The sequence below is a fragment of the Cydia splendana genome, chromosome 15, assembly GCF_910591565.1.
Source record: "Cydia splendana chromosome 15, ilCydSple1.2, whole genome shotgun sequence".
Lineage (NCBI taxonomy): Eukaryota > Metazoa > Arthropoda > Insecta > Lepidoptera > Tortricidae > Cydia > Cydia splendana.
The window spans coordinates 12,499,105-12,514,627 of record NC_085974.1 but is presented as its reverse complement, the minus strand read 5'-3'; the positions used below and the strand labels follow the sequence as shown (position 1 = coordinate 12,514,627).

General features: G+C 36.5%; 2 protein-coding genes across 2 annotated transcripts; one reads left to right on the top strand and one right to left on the bottom strand.

The window, feature by feature from the left end:
- Nucleotides 1-3,147: 3,147 nt before the first annotated feature.
- On the top strand, nucleotides 3,148-8,541 carry LOC134797668 (carboxypeptidase B-like). The gene is made up of 9 exons (XM_063770011.1): nucleotides 3,148-3,167; nucleotides 3,270-3,443; nucleotides 4,383-4,457; nucleotides 4,680-4,813; nucleotides 5,748-5,908; nucleotides 6,873-6,998; nucleotides 7,482-7,587; nucleotides 7,664-7,810; nucleotides 8,121-8,541. Exons 2-9 carry the CDS (start codon nucleotides 3,287-3,289, stop codon nucleotides 8,403-8,405), a joined length of 1,191 nt encoding a protein of 396 aa, XP_063626081.1. The 5' UTR covers nucleotides 3,148-3,167; nucleotides 3,270-3,286; the 3' UTR covers nucleotides 8,406-8,541.
- A 90-nt stretch (nucleotides 8,542-8,631) lies between these two features.
- LOC134797669 (carboxypeptidase B-like) lies at nucleotides 8,632-14,238 on the bottom strand. The gene is made up of 8 exons (XM_063770012.1): nucleotides 14,015-14,238; nucleotides 13,350-13,586; nucleotides 11,758-11,891; nucleotides 11,122-11,282; nucleotides 10,546-10,671; nucleotides 10,124-10,220; nucleotides 9,589-9,735; nucleotides 8,632-8,975 (listed from the first exon to the last, which is right to left on the bottom strand). Exons 1-8 carry the CDS (start codon nucleotides 14,043-14,045, stop codon nucleotides 8,730-8,732), a joined length of 1,179 nt encoding a protein of 392 aa, XP_063626082.1. The 5' UTR covers nucleotides 14,046-14,238; the 3' UTR covers nucleotides 8,632-8,729.
- Between the last annotated feature and the right edge of the window lie 1,285 nt (nucleotides 14,239-15,523).

Below are 15,523 nucleotides of genomic sequence, written 5' to 3'. Positions count from 1 at the left end.
GTCTTTAGTTTGGTTTGCGTATAGTGTATGTTTGTAAGATAGCAAAATATCTTCATTTAGCGGCCGAAACGCTCGTCCACACTATCCGTTTCATTTGTATCGGAGCCTGTATTGGTGGCACACGCGACCACGTTGCGGGATCGGACCAATTAACCGAGTCGGAATCCGTCACTCTGAGCTGATCAGAAGCCATTCTAGGTCAGAAGTCTCAGTTTAGTCCACCAACATCTAATTTAGACAATTCATTAGACTTGGCCGACAGTCCCTATGCTAAGCTAATGCCAACGTATTGAGAATGTAACACAAACCTTTGAATTTATTCGTGGATGTATTGCTTCCTTAACCAGGGCGGTTATCAAATTGATGTGGTTTCCGGATGCGGCGCAAATAACTGATAACTGTTTAAATCCTGAAAAAAAAAACTGATACCTATGTACTTACGGGGTATGCTAAGAATTTCTATGGCGAGAACAAGGAATTTGCAGGTCCTTGACTGATTTTGTATAGAAAACGAGTACAGGAAGCATACCCTAGTGTGTAGTTTGATACCAGCGCATTCAAGGAAAATGAGGTAGGATTTTAAATGTTAGGTAAATGTGTTTTTAAACTTTATACAGTATAGTTCTTCCTTGGATCGTGACAACTGGAGAAAGATATAGTACAGGAGACCAAAACCCAGAAAGGTAGGTATACAGTGTAGTAGTACCTGCATATATTACGTGATTCTACTTAGAACAGAAAACTAGCCAAAAACTGAATAAATTCGTAATCGATTTTAGTACAAGTTATTAACGACGTAGGCGGTACCATAAACAGGCCAACTAAATTGCAAACATAGACAAGTCAGACTTCCAGATAAAGAAAATAACAAGACCTCAAGATAAGTAACAGCTATGCGTAATCGAAGAGCTTACATAGACTGGTTGGGTTTCGTCTTCGACCCACAGGTACTCCGTCCGATAGCTATTAGAATAGGGGCCCAGGAGCCGAGACACCCTACATTTCAATTAGGGCGGGCTCGCACTATCTTCGTAATCGCGTTAATTATCGTGCCGTGACGATAATCGGAGCCACTACCCTGCCTTGAGGTGGCGTGAACTGCGATGTGTCTAGGTCTAGTGTGAGCTAATGAACTTTAATCGAAGGAAGAATTACCCAACACCGTTTTTATTGCTGGAAAGAAATATCTTAAATCACTATAAGTATTTATGATTTCCATAGGTAGAGTAAAATGACAGTAAATGTTAGTAAATGATAGTAAATCTAATTTTTTTTATATCTAAGAAAGAGAATTAGTGAATCAAACCAAACTCCCTCCGCCTTCAAGACGAAAAAATCTTACTAAAAAGTGTTTGTAAACCTTACTAAGCAATTTATTTCTATGTTTCCTAAGAATCCTAAGTTAAGATCAATATTGAGATTTTACTATCGATTTACAATTATTTGTAGGGTAATTACGAGTATACTATCGATTTATGAAGCTTCTGAATTATTTGTAATAACTGGACCACGTGTATAAATACTCGTATGTGTAATACTAATGTGTAACTTGTACCTAAGTTGACATCGCATAACGAGGTCAGTACAATATCAACATCAATTAATATCCCATTATCATATAAAAAAGGCAATGAATTACAAAAGCATACACACTTACACATCCAGAAGCATTCCGCCTTTCATCTCCGCAAATGACCAGAAAGCCGCGCCAAAGCGAAACATTTCACTTCCATTTCTTCACCACTTTTCCCTTGTCAAATTAAGAGGATTAGAAGTGTAAAAAGCGGACAAACGGACATGGCGTCCGTCCGCGTCCGTATCAATCTCATTTGTCTGCAATTAGTGTCCGTCTATATAACATGGCGAAAAGTCGAGCGTGCTAGTTGGGCGTGTTATTCTGATGCTCTCTGATACTAAGTTTGGTTTGTTAAAATGCTTGAGTACAACGACTTTAACACGTAAGATGGAGAAATAATTCTGAAATTCCGAATATTTTGATTTTATCCAGAGGAAAGAATTATACTTATGATTTTCACAGTTCACCTAACACACTCCTCCTGGCTTCGCTTGTCGTCGCACCATCTAGGAAATGATACTCTTCCGCGATTTAAACAAATGAAATAGGTATTGTGGGAAATTTGGCGTTTAGCAGACGACAAATTTATTTTACACGTTCGTTTAGGAGACAATTCGTTAAAATAAATACGAAACCTACTTCAAGCTGTGTCGTAAGCTATGTTGTATGTTATTTAGGTATGTTGGCAAAAACAACCAATGATAAAACGATTGGTTGTAAACTTCTCTGGTTGATGTACCTTTCATGTGAACTTAATAATATAATTATGTACATACTTAAATACTATTCAGCTTTTTTTCTGCATGATCTTGAGTTTCTTTTTACTCGCTTTCTAGTAACACTAACATAAACTTGTTCACAATCGAGATAGTAGTCCAGAATTGTGTGGTGACGTCGCGAGCCGCGACGCCCGCGACGGGTCGGCGGAACGCGGTCGCGCCGCGGCTTTCTAATCTCGGTACAAATGTAGAATTGTACTGCATTATCGACACTAGCTTTTTTTTAGGCGTATGCGTGCGTTACAATTTACTTTTCCCTAAATAAAATAGGCATGGGCAGCAATATACATTAACGTCAGAATAGATAGGGAGGCAGTATAAAAAGTTGCTCTATGATAGAGTCGCACCAAGATAAGTCTGCAGCGGATTTGATAGCCCACGCAGTGTAAGTGTTATTTATACGTCATAATTTCATAGAAATTTGACGTTTAAATAACACTTACACTATCAAAATCGCTGCAAACTTTTCACGGTCTGACTCTAGTAGGTAATTTTCATAGATATAATATGAAACATGCACTAAACTATGGCACGTGAGTCAATGTCAAATTTTGTGTCATATGTCATTGTTATTTTATGTCAAAGCCTTCATTTAGAAATGACAACAACTAGATTCCATGCAAAATTTTAGTTAAGGAATTAAATATTACGCTAGATCGCAGGCGTTTTTAAAATGTGATCTAGTAAAAGCAACAATCAATCAAAATTTTCTACGTGTTTGATGGTACATACTATCAAATAATAAGCACTCTAATTACCTCAACAAACAAACAATGTATTTAAACTTATTCCATTTCTTTATCTCGTTATAGGTATACACCTAAGGATTAAAAGGAATAAAAATCCTTGACCATTCATGTTACACAGGATAACTAATTCTAATTTTCCTTTAACGTAAGATACCAAATTTTCAGTTCAAATTAGTGCTACAATGAATTTAAGAGGAAATTCAAGTGTGCGACATAATTGCCTAATACGAAAAAAGCCAAGCACAGGATATAGTGAGGAAGTGTTTTCCATCATCTCGACACCCATAAGCATATCTGCTGAAAATAGCACACAGACACATAAGAAGACAATGCGACAATGTGAGTTAATGAGCTCAGTAGCGTAGAAGTCATCAAAAACTTTCAAAGGGGACGGCCGTTTGTATATACAAACGTAGTCCCCATTTTCCTCTCTGGATATTGACATTATGGAAAATATTTTTACATAATTCGATGTATATCATATCAACCATAGCTATACCGCTACGTTTGACTTTTTTAGATTTTTTGATTATGGTAAAAATTTGGTGCGAAAAACAGATTTCATACAAATTTTTAAACGCTCCTAACTCTTATAATAATTAAAAATTCGAAAAAAATCAAACGTAGGGGTATAGCTGTGGTTGATAATGATAATATTCAACAAATTGTGTCAAAGTATTTTCAATAATTTTAATATACAGAGAGGAAAACGATCCCGCGAGTGCTCTCCTTTATTAAAGAAAATACTTTTTTGTAGAGATCTACAACATTTGAAAAACATGTATTTCAACGATTTGGATTATGTGGTCGTTGTTATACTTAGATAGACCTATTACAACTAATGTTCTCCTAATAACAAGGTCTAAAGCGATATAATTTCATTGTTTTCACCTTTTCTGGCGTTTCAAAATCAACATATACATATAATAAGCTGGTGTAACTCAGCTAAAACGTAGAAATAAGTAAAAATAAATTTTCGTTCGTTCAAATTTTCCTACAAATATTTTTACAACTGTACATATGGTGCTACTTTACCACCCTAGGGCAGGATAAAGGACAATACGCGCCTATGTCAAAAATTTTAAAGGCCATATGTACTGTAAAACGTTGTACAATAAACGTGCGAAAAGGTAATTCGCAACTCGTGTCGGTTTAAAACACTCCCTTCGGTCGTGTTTCAATTTATCGCCACTCGTTACAAATTTCCTACGTTTCGCACCTGAATCGTAATGTACTATTATAGTTCTGATTTATTTTACATTACTTACAATGTTGCAGCTAACAGCTCACCGCTTGCTAGTCCAAAGATCACGAAACAACTAACACCTCGCCCTAAAGTCAAACGGAAAAAAGGCAAGTAGCAACTTGAACCTGATTACTTGATTACTTCCAATCGTGCATTATTATAATTATTGTTTGGGCATTTGACAGTTTTGCTTAGGTACAGTTACCACATGTATTCAGAATTTATTTTTAAAACTTGTAATGCGCTAAAATGTCAGTTGAGTTTGCAAAAGATTGAATGTAGGAAGCGCTTTCATTCTGACTTACGTATGAATTGATAATAATTTCTAGTTAAATATATGGATTGGAAAAGGTATCACAAATTGAGCGTCATTTATGCATTCATTGATGACTTGGAAAGAGAATACCCAGCAATATGCACGGTGTATGTTATTGGAAAATCAACTGAAGGAAGAGATATTAAGGTACCTATTAAAATTACCTACTAAATTACTTCACTAACACTAATTATGTGGGACATGAACGAAATCTTTCTAGCTAATCATATTTATAATTAAATGTAACTTAAAAAAACTTCTTAGTTAATGATTAGTCGGATAAATTTTATATCTGGTTTAATTTATTGCACGTATTGGATTTAAGGTTGACGTCCACAGGGGCGCATCGCACGCATCAGACGCATTGCACGCAACGGATTTTAGTATTCTTTGTAGGTATAGAAATGTAGGATCAGTGGACGCACTTGTGTGACATTCTAATAGAAACACAAGCACACAACACACAAGCGTGCAATGCGTGCGATGCGGCCCTGTGTACGTCTACCTTAAATCCAATACGTGCCATAAATTAAACCAGATATAGAATTTATCCATCTATAATCATTACTTAACTAAGAAGTTTTTTTAAGTTACATTTAATTATGACTGATTATGACCCGGTAATTTTTTTTTTAATTTATCAAGCAGCAATGAACTGCAAACATTTAAGAGACATAAGATGACAAGCGTTGACAGTTATTTTAAATACCTCGTATCCTGTAACTTGTGCATTGTATTATATTGAGGACCGAATTATTTTGTATGGTTAAAATTTTCATTGTATTTCTAAGTAAAATCTATCTCAATATACTTCTTAGATCCTTTGCTACCTCCGTTTAAATATTCGCCCGTATTGAAATAGCCGGGTCCACACAGAGCGAGCATATTCGCGAGGCAATTTCCTCGCGCACAAAACGGCTAATGTAGACGTGCCTCGGCCGAGGCGACGCACGCGATTCACGTCACTGGCCGTTTTGTGCGCGAGGAAATTGCCTCGCGCGTATGCTCGCTCTGTGTGGACCCGGCTATTTACACACTTATAAATTCTCTGTATAAATTCCTTGTTTATCTGTCTTGTTAGATGTTGAAGATATCGAACAGTGACGCAAACAACTCGGCTGTGTGGCTGGACGGCTCGATACACCCCCGCGAATGGATAACCGCTGCTGTCGCCACCTTCATGGCAGAACACATAGTTAAGTCGTTCTATGATCTCTCCACATCTTTAACTAATAAGGACTGGTGAGTAACTAAAAAACCTATCAAGTGTGAGTCGGACTCGCGTTCCAAGGGTACATTACCCAATTTTTAACAATGTATTTTTTTATGTGGAACGTGAATGAAATATCTTTGAAAAACCCGTAAGGGTCGGATCAAAAACTAAGTAATTAAGTCCTACTCACGCTTGACTGCACATTTCTAATAGGTTTTCCTGTCATCTACAGGTAAAGAACTAATTTGTGTATTTTTTTCAAAATTTAAGACCCAGTAGTTTCGGAGATAAAGGGGGGAAATGGTCGGACAGACAGACAGACGCACGAGTGATCCTATAAGGGTTCCGTTTTTCCTTTTGGGGTACGGAACCCTAATAAGCACCACTTGAATATGAAGAAGAGTAAATATCAAATCAAATAATGTAATGTAAAGTTGTCTACTTTCTGCATCCACATATTTCTTGCCGCCTTTTTCTAATACTTTCCTTTCTCGTAATAGTCCCAAAGATTTAGAATGACGCTAACGCTTCATTCTACAGCTGTGGGATAGTCACACGAATACTTTTTATAGTAAATTATATTCATTGACGCGTAGGACTCGTAGGAGGTACCCATATAGGTAATGCAGAATTTTTTGACCCTGATGTTCGTGCAGATTGGTTAGTATAAGGTGGCCATGCAGTTATTGAAAGCTGGCCAGTTATTATTTATTTATTTTATTTTATTCGGGATGCTTACTGCCTAATATACATAGGGATATTGAAACCTTATACTAAAATGAATTCTGTTTATAGGTGAATAGAATTCATTTTTAGTTTAGGGCGGCCAGTTGCTAAAACCGGCCAGTTACTGTCTAATTACCCTATACCTATATACTCGTTAGTCTTCGACCAAAAACTACTTTTTTAAATCCGCGTTACTACTTTACCTTTCCAATATATAATTATATCAAACTATTTATGTATATTGCTATTCCTCATGATTCGTTTCAGGCACATTGTCCCGGTATTAAATCCAGACGGCTATGAATACTCACACACAAAAGATCGCATGTGGAGAAAAAACAGAGCGTGTTATGATGGAAATTGTGTAGGAGTTGATCTAAACAGGAATTTTAGGTATGCTTTAATCAATTTTAGTTTAATAATAGTTATTTACGATACAAGTGTGAAAAATGGGAAATTCGCAACGAGTGACGATAAATTAAAACACGACCGAAGGGAGTCAGATATCGTAATGTAGCACCAGATGTACTGTAAAGTTTACTTTCATGATCAGCGGTATAAAGACACATTATACCTACCTCAAGATAGTATGCAAATTGCCATTGATTTAAGGAGAATGATTAAACTGGTAATGCAGAGATAGTTTATTCGATACCTAGCTGATTTTACCATGCTTTTCTTATGAAATGTTTGAACTTTGTATCGTCTGCATCAAATAGTGAAAGCCAAAATAGTTATGTATGTCTAAATAAATCTTATATTTGGATACTTTGGCTATCACTATCTAATTGACTTTGACTGTAAATATGATGGAAAGAAAAATGCCTGTTTTTACTTAATTTTGTAGATACTTATATTAAATACCATTTTCTGCAGTTACGGTTGGGGTCATAATGGAGAAGAAGGATCATCTGAATCACCAGAAAGTGTATTCTACAGAGGACCAGAGCCGTTCTCAGAACCCGAAACTGCCGCTGTCAGAGTATTTATCAAAACTCTCCGAAAATCCTTTACACATAATCGTAATAGCGTAACCTAAATATTGTAATTTTCTACAGGATTACATCCTAGGATCACCAAACCAATTTAAAGTATTCCTGTCATTTCATAGCTATTTCGAGATGATAATATTCCCATGGGGTTTCAAAAAGGATCCTAGTCCAGACTACTTAAATCAAATGGAAGCGGGGATGCGGATGGCGAAAGTAGGTACATTTTCATACGTCTTGAAATATGCGTCACTTATTGGAAGTAAAAAAAAATACTGCACCATTGTAATGGAAATGTGTAATCTCCTCTAAACTTTTACATTCCACGGCTGTTAACATGCTGACTTAGAATAGCATTTAACCCTTTACCAGGCTAAGGCTATTTCCCACATATGGCACTCCAAACATGTGTTCTATTTTCGACGAGTAAGATTCGATTGTCATTTTTGAAATGTTAGCCTGGTAAAGGGTTAAAAAAGACTATTTTCCATATACCTATAAGCATTGTTAACTTTTTACCTTTCAGGCGATCTACGACTACAGTGGGATGATATACAAAGTCGGTTGCACAAAGGACTTGACGTACTATGCTTGTGGGACGTCCATAGACTGGAGCTACGCCAACGCGAATATCCCTTACTCCTACATGATAGAACTCAGAAGCAGGAAGTACAGGTTCAAACTGCCGAAAGACCAAATATTTGAAACGTGCATGGAGAGTTGGAGTGCAGTCAAAAGTCTAATGGAATACGTCGATAATCCCATATATCCACTGTATAAGCCTACGACAAAAAGGAAAAGCACCAAGTGATATAGTTACCTTCTCCTTTGGCAGGTTTTCCATTTTCACAGCTAAAGTGACAAATTTATAAAAGTTCTAGTGGACCAATCTAGCAGAAAATTAAAATTTAGACAAGATTTTCAACCGGTAGATTATAAAGTTTATCAATTTGTTTTTACTGTTTTATAATTTTAAGTGACGTGTTATAAAGTAAAAGAAATTTAAATAAGCCTTATGTTTCAATTGATAAGTTAGATTTCCAGTTTAAAACCATAGACGTATATTTCTTAAATACAATGATACACTGGACGTAAAATACTATTCACGGAGGTTTATGTAAGACAGCAAAATGTTTCAATACTTCTTTTTGTCAACAAACTCGACTAAAGCTAAAACACCACTCAATGATTCTTTACAACAGTGGAGAATTTGATCCTTGGGTAGCGAAAATTTGTGTTCTTTACCCCTCAATTCAATGAGATATGAAAAAGGTATGTTTGCTACTCCATAACTCCAGTCGATGCTTGTACCTTCAGCATGGTACATGAGATCTCTGAAGTTTCCCACTTTGTACATGTGGCCGGTGCTATCGTATATAGCCTAGAAAGGAATAAAATAATTATTAGTACTTTTAAATAAATTAAAAAAAAAAAAATTTTATTTTGTAGGATGCAGCCTACATAACATAAACAAGTTATATTTTGTTCCTGTATATTATTTCAATAGTTAAACTAATCCATATTCCGATTTTTTACTTAAATTTACGCAGTATTTTAATTTAAAACAAATACATTTGTTTTTAGACGAAATGTCGGAAAACTTGGAAAAACCCGGAAGTTGATGACTTTAGTATGTGACTTTGGGCCGATTTTTCGGGGTTTGTAATTGTATTTTGTATTTAAAAACTTTATCACAGGAATATCACTAATAGTGTTCCTTTCTGATGGCAGTAAGATTTTTCGTATATCTCCTACTAATAACTATATATTACATGAATATGATTTGGCGTAATGCAACTTCTACTAACACAGATTCTGCAGTGAAAATCGATGTTATATATTTTTTACTATCTTTCCTAGATCAGCAAACAATTATGTGATACTTATTAATTTCGGGCAAAAAGAAAAAATCATGCATTTGAGGGTTAACAGTCATGAAATTCATTGACAATGAATTAACACTAAAAATATTAAAAAAAGATATTGTGACATACCTTTGCGATGACGGTGGCCCCTTCAAGCAAGGTCACGTAGTCTGGGCATGGTACGTTTGTAAAGCACCAGGGGAAAGAAATGAGCTCACTGTAAGCGTGGAATGTGATGAATATCTTGAAACGTGTACCAGAATATAATATCAGGTCCTAAAAGTAGTATAAACAAGATAAGAATTAACCCTTTAACGAGCAAGACTCAAAAACCTCTCAATTCAAGCCTCATTGCCAAAAATTCTGTACAAGAAAAAATACAAGATGATGTGCGTGGCGACTGAGATGAGGGTTAAAGGACACATAAGCACACAATAGTTATTTACGATACAAGTGCGGAAAAGAGGAAATTCGAAACGAGTGGCGATAAATTAAAACGACCGAAGGGAGTTGCGACTTACCTATTCGCACTTGTATCGTACAACATTTTACAGTACATATGGCCCTTTAAACTTTTGACATACGCACGAAAAGTGCTATTTTACGCACTAGTGCGGGAAAATAGGACCATATGTACTGTAAAAATACTTATTTCAACGACAACCTTAACGGCAGCACATTCCGGTTCAGAAAATGGATGAGTGCCTGGATAATTTTGATGACTTGGTTCACAAGCTTGAGATGTGAACGTCCACGTATTTCTGTTGAAAAATATGATTATAAAGTTTCCACATCATTAATCAAATATACCTAAGTAATCATTTTAAATCACGATTAATTCTACGTAGTTTTATCATTCATGTAGTCTTGTGTGAGAAATAAGTTTACGCTTTACATAATTCTTAAATTTATTAATTGATAATTCAGTAAAATGCTTTGGATATTTATTATAAAATGTTACACAATCACCCATGAATGAATTTTTTTAATTTTATGGAGCCGAGTGAAGGGCACTGCAAGCTAATGTTTATTTCTAGTAGTTAGTTTATGGCCTGTACTACTTAGGTATATTTTTAGCATGCTTACCCGAAATTTCTATTGAGATCGACTCCAACGATCTTATTTCCTAAGCGACTTCGATTTTTACGCCACATGCGGTCAGTAGAATGAGAGTATTCGTAGCCATCCGGATTCAGGACAGGAGCGAAATACCTTCAAATAAAAAAATAAGCATTTTATCAATATGTTTATGACATTCAATACGACATTAGCCGGGTCCACAGAGCGCCGCCTCGGCCGAGGCACGTCTAGTCTGGCCGTTTTGTGCGCGAGGAAATTGCCTCGCGCGTATGCTCGCTCTGTGTGGACCCGGCTATTGGGATACAAAATATCTAAGGTAATGATATTTCTAAAGTAGGTAGGTACCGGATTTTTTTTTTAAGCAGGTTTAGTACTTATGTTCAGAATCATAAAAGATTTTTTTTTGCATCTCGGCAATCTTTTGTTTGTTTAGAAAATACATAGGTATCAAGAAAAACAGGATGGCATGAACATATTTTAAAAAGAACGTTTGTCAATGGGCATTTTTTATAAAGTATAACCAGGTTTGAAATTACTGAAATGACGGTTGACAAATTTGAAATTACTGAACTAAAACCATACCAGTCCTTGTTGGTGATGTGTTTGGAGCACTTTGTGAAATGTCTCGCGACGTGGTTGGCGATGAACGTGACGACAGACGCGCTGATCCACTCCCGGGCATGTATCGCCCCGTCTAACCAGACGCCAGAGTTGCCGGCGTCGCTGTTTGATACTTTGAGAACCTAAGAACGGTTTAGAGATCGTAAATAATCAAATACACTTATAATTTTGTCCCAATGTTATTTCAAAAACTTACAGAAAGACAGATGTTGTAAGGTAACATTAAACTTGTATAATATATTTTATTTGTTAGCCTGGTTTAATGTCCCACTGCTGGGCAAAGGCCTCCCCTCCTTTCCTTTCGTACAAACGACAGGGTTGAGTGGCTATCGTTTGTACGTTCCCGCAAAACCGGATTAAATGCGTCCAAGTCGTCGTATAATATTTAACTTGAATTATTTCAAAGTAGAAATACCGCTAATTTTATGTAATAATTATACTAAAAGCAAAAACCCTGTCTTTATTTTTACTCTTATTAAGTATTTGCGTCACAACTGTGTACAACTTACATTGGCCAAATAAAAGAAGAAGTAAACGTCGTGTCGTATATGATAATGCATTGTTAATTATTGCTTTTAAGTTTAAAATGGTACCAACCTTTATGTCTCTACCTTCCACAGTTTTACCTAATGTTATAACAGAGCATGTTGACGGATAATGCTTTTCCAAATCTAGCATGAAATCGTTGATAAAATGCAGCGGGTAAAAATCTTTCCAATCCAGAACACGTTCTGAAATAAGACAAATAAAAATACTGTAAATCTATTAAATTGTAATAAATATTGAGTCTTGTCTAGTTACCACGCTGTATTTAACGCATTCACTGCCAGGGGGCGTGGCCTAGGAACAAACTTGTATGACGGTGGACGCACATGTGCGTCGGGGAGCAGTGAATGTGTTAAGGGCTTATGCAATTGTGTGCCACCACATAAATTCGGATTCAGGTATAGGGTATATCTTGACATAAAGGTCATGTCATGTTGATCTGATTTTCTAATTCAATCTCTATTTTTGTAGAGTATGTACAAGTAAAAAGCGTCGCCTATACTCTTGTATAGCGCCGCTCCTTATAGTTACTAGAGGTGATCATAGAGCATGCTAGATTTTGCTACATAAGCATTTTTATTCAACTTGACAACGCAGCCAGCCATCTGGGCACACTGCCCATCGGCAGCGACTTGGAGTACATGTTTTATTTATAAGGCTTTTAATTGATCCGTTAGCAAAGGTCTCTGTTTTAACTCGGGCATTTTGCTTTCGTATATCCGGATGTTCTCTACGCGTCGCAGTTTTTAAATGACTCTGGTGAAATTTTGTGACCAGATTCTATGATTTAATAGATATGTATTGTCTATACAGCACCAATAGCATCTATGGCGCTTAACCTTTTCGATGCCGTGTCAAACACAAAAGCTGTCACTCGGACTGGAAAACTGAAATTGAACTTTATGCATTGGGGCTATTCATAAATTACGTCATTTCAAATTAGGGGGGGGGGGGGGGGTCTGGACATCGGATGACGGTAGCATGAAGTAGGAGGAAATGGGGTCATTTGAAGCATGATTTTTGGATGATTATAGGGGGGGGGGGTCAAAAATCGCCAAAAATCGATGACGTAATTTATGGACAGCCCCTATGCACGTAGGTCTGTGTTGCTCTGTGGTCTGTGTCGGATTAATCGGTCTTTGGCGTTGGACCTACGGTGCGGATATATCGGTCATTGGCGACCAAAAGGTTAAGACCATTGTGATAACTGATAACTAAGTATTTTTGACATTTACACTTTCTAACCTTAACGCAAGATCTACAGCTCACAGAGCCACTAGTTTATAGTTTATATTACTTATTTGAAGTTTATTTTAGCAATTTGTCTGATCGTATATATTGTACTAAATATATGTACTAATTATTCCATCTTAATTAAAATTTCAGGGCTAGGGTACTTCGCCAGTAACTGGCCACTGTTAGTAAATTGGCCACCCTAAACTAAAAATGAATTCTATTCACCTATAAACAGAATTCATTTTAGTATAAGGTTTCAATAACTGGCCAGCCTTCAATAACTAGCTACCTTATACCAAAATGAATTCTGTTTATAGGTGAATGAAATTCATTTTTAGTTTAGGGTGGCCAGTTACTGGCCAATTACCCAAATAAAGACTACAAAATTGAAAAGCAGAATACATTACTCTTAAAATTGCTTGAATTATATGAAATTCTGCTGTAAGGTGATATCGGTCTTGTCTTGGGACTATGGTTTCGAGAATTGAGTTTCGGTGCCGGTGGGTAGTATGGCGGGGTTGTTCGGTCCGAGGACACCACGTAGGTAATATCCCTCGACTGCAACAGCTTCCCCAGCTGCTCCTTACGATTTCCATCTACCATCAGCTCTATACTGTCCTCATTCTCCCGCATAATGTTTATGGCTGTATTAAACACGTTTAATTAATTTGGCAGTCACCTACGTCTTAACGTAGCACAAGGTACAGTCAGCAGCAGAAGTTGCTAAGCGGGCGAGGTGTTCAAAATTACCTTGACGCGCCCTTATTCTCTTAACAATAAAGTCGCGTCAAGATCATTTTGAACACCTCGCCCGCTTAGCAACTATTGCTGCTGACTGTACGTCGTCTGCAGTATGTAGGTAATATTTAAACTAAATTCCAAAATGTTCATAATATTTTTTAAGTACTTATCAAGAGTTTAATGAAGAAGAAATGCAAGGGCATGTATGTATTAAATTAGATTCTGCTTTCGTGTACCTAGTGTACTTACATTAAATTTGTCTATAGGTGAAGAAGGTATGACGTAATACATTTCTTGCATATAAATAATATGTGTGATGGATGGTACTCACCACCTTTGCTTTCTAAGTTTTTTAAATACATCCTTTGTCCATCTTTCACTGTTTTTACGACCCATATTTGATATATTCCGAATCTTTTGGCCACTTTGAAGAAATTTTAGCAATAATTTTGATATAACATGTGGTTAGTGTAGGGTTTTAGTTATTTTATAATATTTTTATACTATAACATGTTTTTCTATAAAATGTAGTTGAATATAAATGTCAAAGTCGTGGCCATGCTGAAACTTACTATACATATATTATTATACTCTTTGGCTGAAACTTGTGAAAATAAACCATAAAAATCAAACGATTCATAGACAAAGAAAATCGTAAGTAGAGTTTGGTCCGGAAAGAGAAGAGCAAAGAAGAGTTGTAGGCGTTCCAGTGCTATTTTAGGGTTATTGTTATGCTGACAACACTGTCATATAATTAAATAGTATTATACATTGATTATACGACACTAAAGGTGATACTTAAATCCCTTTGTTCCGGCTTCTTGCCGCGGCTCACTAAAGGGAGCCCGGTGTCGGCTCGGCAACCTAATCCTATGAATTAGCACAGGCACTAGTAAGTGACTGCCATTTCACCTTCCACTCAAAGGTTGAAACCAACTCTTGTTTCTAATCAAATATCAAAAGAGTTCACAAAATATATTGCATAAGCACTGCAACCCACTACACTCTATTTTAAACAGCTCACATTTTATTATTATTAATAAATCCTACAAAAATACGTAAACATATATCCGTCTCGGCTCGGATCTTAAAGCATTTAATAACTGGAGTCGCCTTTAAAGAATTACCCCTCTGCCGAAAAACTTGCACACTAGGGGGTATTACTGCAATGTTCTGCCGCCAGAGTGCAGCACTAGCTCCTCTAGTAAACCATAGAGTAACTTATACATAATGTGCCTTAAACTAATTTTTGACAAGTTTTCACAGACAATAAAATATGACATTGATGCATCAAGGCGGTTTGTTAACAACTACCGGGAAACGCGAAAATCGACATTTAGTTTCTGCCTCTTTATCGCTCGAATATGCAAGAGTGATAGAGAGGTTAGATAACGGAATTTCGATTTTCTTGTTTCGCGGTAGACCCCCAGTTTGTGACGGATAGTGGTAGTGGCGCCTCCTATGCACAGTTTCGCGTAATATTCCCTATTGTGCAAACTTTTATATGGACTGACATGGCTATTTGACGTTACGTACAAATCATGTAGAAATAGCAATACATTTGACGTCCCCTCCCCCGCAAAAATCGGCAGACTGTTTCGTAAAGAAAATGACAGCGATGACATCTCCAGGTACTAAATGCTCTAAGGCTCGGATGCCCACTACTTTAATCGTATGACCAATGTAGGAGTGATTGTGATTACTGATAAGATAAGGCACGTTTTTAGTGTTCCGTACAATACTTTGTTCACGGAACACTTATTTTTACATCAAATCAAGTCTTTGAATCTTCGAAATTTTACATGACTGAACTAAAGGTCTCCTATAATTAGATTTAATC